Consider the following 3023-nt stretch of genomic DNA (forward strand, 5'->3'; position numbering starts at 1 on the left):
CAACCATCCGTGTGGATTGCTAACGCTAATTGTTGTCATCGATGGACATGTTTTAAAAGCGAAAACAACGTGAAACCAAGCAGGATCGGAGGAGTTGCCCCGGTCAGTTACGCTTGCGCGTGGGGGTGCGTGCCCTCTGACCACCCTGGCCCCAGCGGCAGCCACCCAACGAGCCAAAGGCCATGTCATTCCGTCAACATCCGCCGCACCATTTTCCTCTCCAACTCCCCCTACCCAAAAGCCCACGAACTTTCCCAGGCTCCTTCCGCACACCCAACACGCGGCCAAGCACCCGGCGGCACCCCTACAAATACGCCCCCGCCCACCACGTTCCCGATCGAAAACCATCAAACCCCACCGTGCCCATCCCCCGAAAACCCCACAAACCACCGAGCCCCAGAACGATATCCTCCGATCCCCCAAACCACCGCCTCCCAGTCTCAACCATGGCGTTCCGGCTGAGCAACAACCTGATCGGGATCCTGAACGCGGTGACCTTCCTTCTCTCCATCCCGATCCTGGGCGCGGGCATTTGGCTGGGCCACCGCGCCGACGGCACCGAGTGCGAGCGCTACCTCTCGGCGCCCGTAATCGCGCTGGGGGTCTTCCTCCTCGTCGTCTCCATCGCGGGGCTCGTCGGCGCCTGCTGCCGCGTCACCTGGCTGCTCTGGGTCTACCTCCTCGCCATGTTCGTCCTCATCGTCGCCCTCTTCTGCTTCACCGTCTTCGCCTTCGTCGTCACCAACCGGGGCGCCGGGGAGGCCGTGTCGGGCCGGGGGTACAAGGAGTACAGGCTTGGGGACTACTCCAACTGGCTGCAGAAGCGGGTGGAGAACAACAAGAACTGGAACAGGATCAGGAGCTGCCTCCAGGGCTCCAAGGTCTGCAAGAACCTGCAGGACAAGAAGGAGTCGGTCACCGACTTCATGCGTTCCGACCTCTCCCCGATCGAGGTACTTGCTTAATTACGTGAAAAATGCATTTTTCTTCCCTTAATCTTCAGTCTCAGTTTTTTTTTTGACAAATCACCAAGACAGATTCTAAAACAAACTCTATCTATCTGTAGCCGGCGTTTTGTCTTACAGAAAAAGAATACTTCTTTTTCATTCACGTGTCATTCATACTTTAGTGGTCGCGAATTGCGATGTGACTTTGGGAGGATAGTAGTAATGCCAAAAGACTTTGAAGAAACGGTAGCTTGTGAAACGCAAAACCTTATCTTAGGCCCGGCTGATGGTTACTTGTACGGTTGTGCATCTCGATCAGACGTACACAATTTGGAATTCTGTCTAAAAATGCATTGGGCTTAGCGTTGATATTGTCAACGGATTACTCCTATTTTATAGTGACATATCTTCGGTCCATATCAACCTTTACTACCTGCTCTGAAGTCTGAACTGCTCCCGATGCTCTGACCGCTGCATTATTGAAGGAAGAATTTTCGTTCATCGCACATGCTTGCATTTCAACGCTCTGGTGCACTTGCACTCAACTTTTAGGTCGCGTAACCCAATCGTTTCACGAAACGGCTCCACCTGAAACTATCATAGGGGGTGTTTGGATGCGAGGTACTAAACTTTAGGAGAGGTCACATCGGATGTTCGGACGCTAATTAGAAGGACTAAACATGAGTTAATTATAAAACTAACTGCAGAACCCCTATACTAATTCGCGAGACGAATCTATTAAACATAATTAATCCATCATTAGCAAATGGTTACTGTAGCACCACATGGACTAATTAGGCTTAATAGATTCGTCTCGCAAATTATACTCCATCTGTGCAATTAGTTTTGTAATTAGCTTATGTTTAATACTCCTAATTAGTATCAAACATCCGATGTGATAGGTACTAAAGTTTATGAGGGAGTTGCCAAACACCCCCATAAACAACTGAAACTGTTTTATTTACTTGTAGTATTTACCTAAACAACGTCATGTGATGTTGAAAGTTCCCAGTCATGAGTATTGAGTAGTAGCCCTGCATATGTGCTGCTCTGTTTCAAAGGCTCATCGCTGTTCTTGTTGCTCGTGCAGTCTGGGTGCTGCAAGCCCCCCACCAGCTGCGGCTTCACCTACGTCAGCGGCACGGACTGGACCAAGACCACCGCCACCAACTCGTCGTCGGATCCGGACTGCAACACCTGGAGCAACGATGCGCTCTGCTACGACTGCCAGTCGTGCAAGGCCGGCGTGGTGGCCACCGTCAAGCGGGACTGGAAGCGCACCGCCATCGTCTGCATCGTCTTCCTCGTCTTCATCATCATCGTCTACTCCATCGGATGCTGCGCTTTCAGGAATAACCGCAGGGACAATGCCTACCACGGCGGCTGGAAGGGCGGGTACGCCTGATCTGGTCGATCCACCGTCGTTTCGGAGCCTAGCAGACGAGATCCGCTGCTCGATTGGTCGAGCGTGCCAGCTCAGTGCTCTGCTCTCGCTGTCCTGCGGTCGCTTTCGTCCTATATGTTTAGGCTTCATCTAGCTCTGTACAGTCGAGGTTGTTACAGCTTCTTATCGTCTGCTAGTCACTTTGTTATGATCTGATCACTGGTCAGCAGTAGGTTTTGTACATGCTGTTCGTTGATTTTGATATACTGCTCTATATTCGTATGTGGATGCCTTTATTCTACATGTTACTTTGGTGAAGGCTTTTCGGTTTTCCACTTTCTTTCCAAAACTTCTTCGCTTGACACGAAACAACGAGATCTTTGCTTGACACGGCAGAGGATTAGCTAGTCCCATTTTTTTAAGAGAGAGAGAGAGAGAGAGAGAGAGAGAGAGAGAGAGAGGATTAGCTAGCTAATTTCTACTCTTTCCAGCGATCTCTGTCAATCTTTACTCTGTTTTCTTGCCATGATATCACCAACCTGAAGTTGTTGAGCTAATCACCATTTCGGACGGGTTGCACAAAACTATTGCACTTATCCCCGTCCTGCACTGCACACAAAGTAGCACACGGTTCTGCTACTGACCGTCCCCGATGAAGTAATCCAAGAAAGGGTGGGAGACGAAGGCTCCAA

General features: G+C 50.5%; 1 protein-coding gene across 1 annotated transcript; it reads left to right on the forward strand.

The window, feature by feature from the left end:
• Positions 1-328: 328 nt before the first annotated feature.
• On the forward strand, positions 329-2613 carry LOC117843518 (tetraspanin-8). The gene is made up of 2 exons (XM_034724130.2): positions 329-953; positions 2038-2613. Exons 1-2 carry the CDS (start codon positions 447-449, stop codon positions 2350-2352), a joined length of 822 nt encoding a protein of 273 aa, XP_034580021.1. The 5' UTR covers positions 329-446; the 3' UTR covers positions 2353-2613.
• The last annotated feature ends 410 nt before the right edge of the window (positions 2614-3023 follow it).

The sequence above is a fragment of the Setaria viridis genome, chromosome 2 (genome assembly GCF_005286985.2).
Source record: "Setaria viridis chromosome 2, Setaria_viridis_v4.0, whole genome shotgun sequence".
Taxonomy (NCBI): Eukaryota; Viridiplantae; Streptophyta; class Magnoliopsida; order Poales; family Poaceae; genus Setaria; species Setaria viridis.

Bases quoted from the DNA above. Each gene is read 5' to 3' on its own strand.
- LOC117843518 (XM_034724130.2), top strand. From the start codon at position 447: ATGGCGTTCCGGCTGAGCAACAACCTGATCGGGATCCTGAACGCGGTG. The intron at 954-2,037 runs GTACTTGCTTAA...TTGCTCGTGCAG, and splicing joins CCGACCTCTCCCCGATCGAG to TCTGGGTGCTGCAAGCCCCC.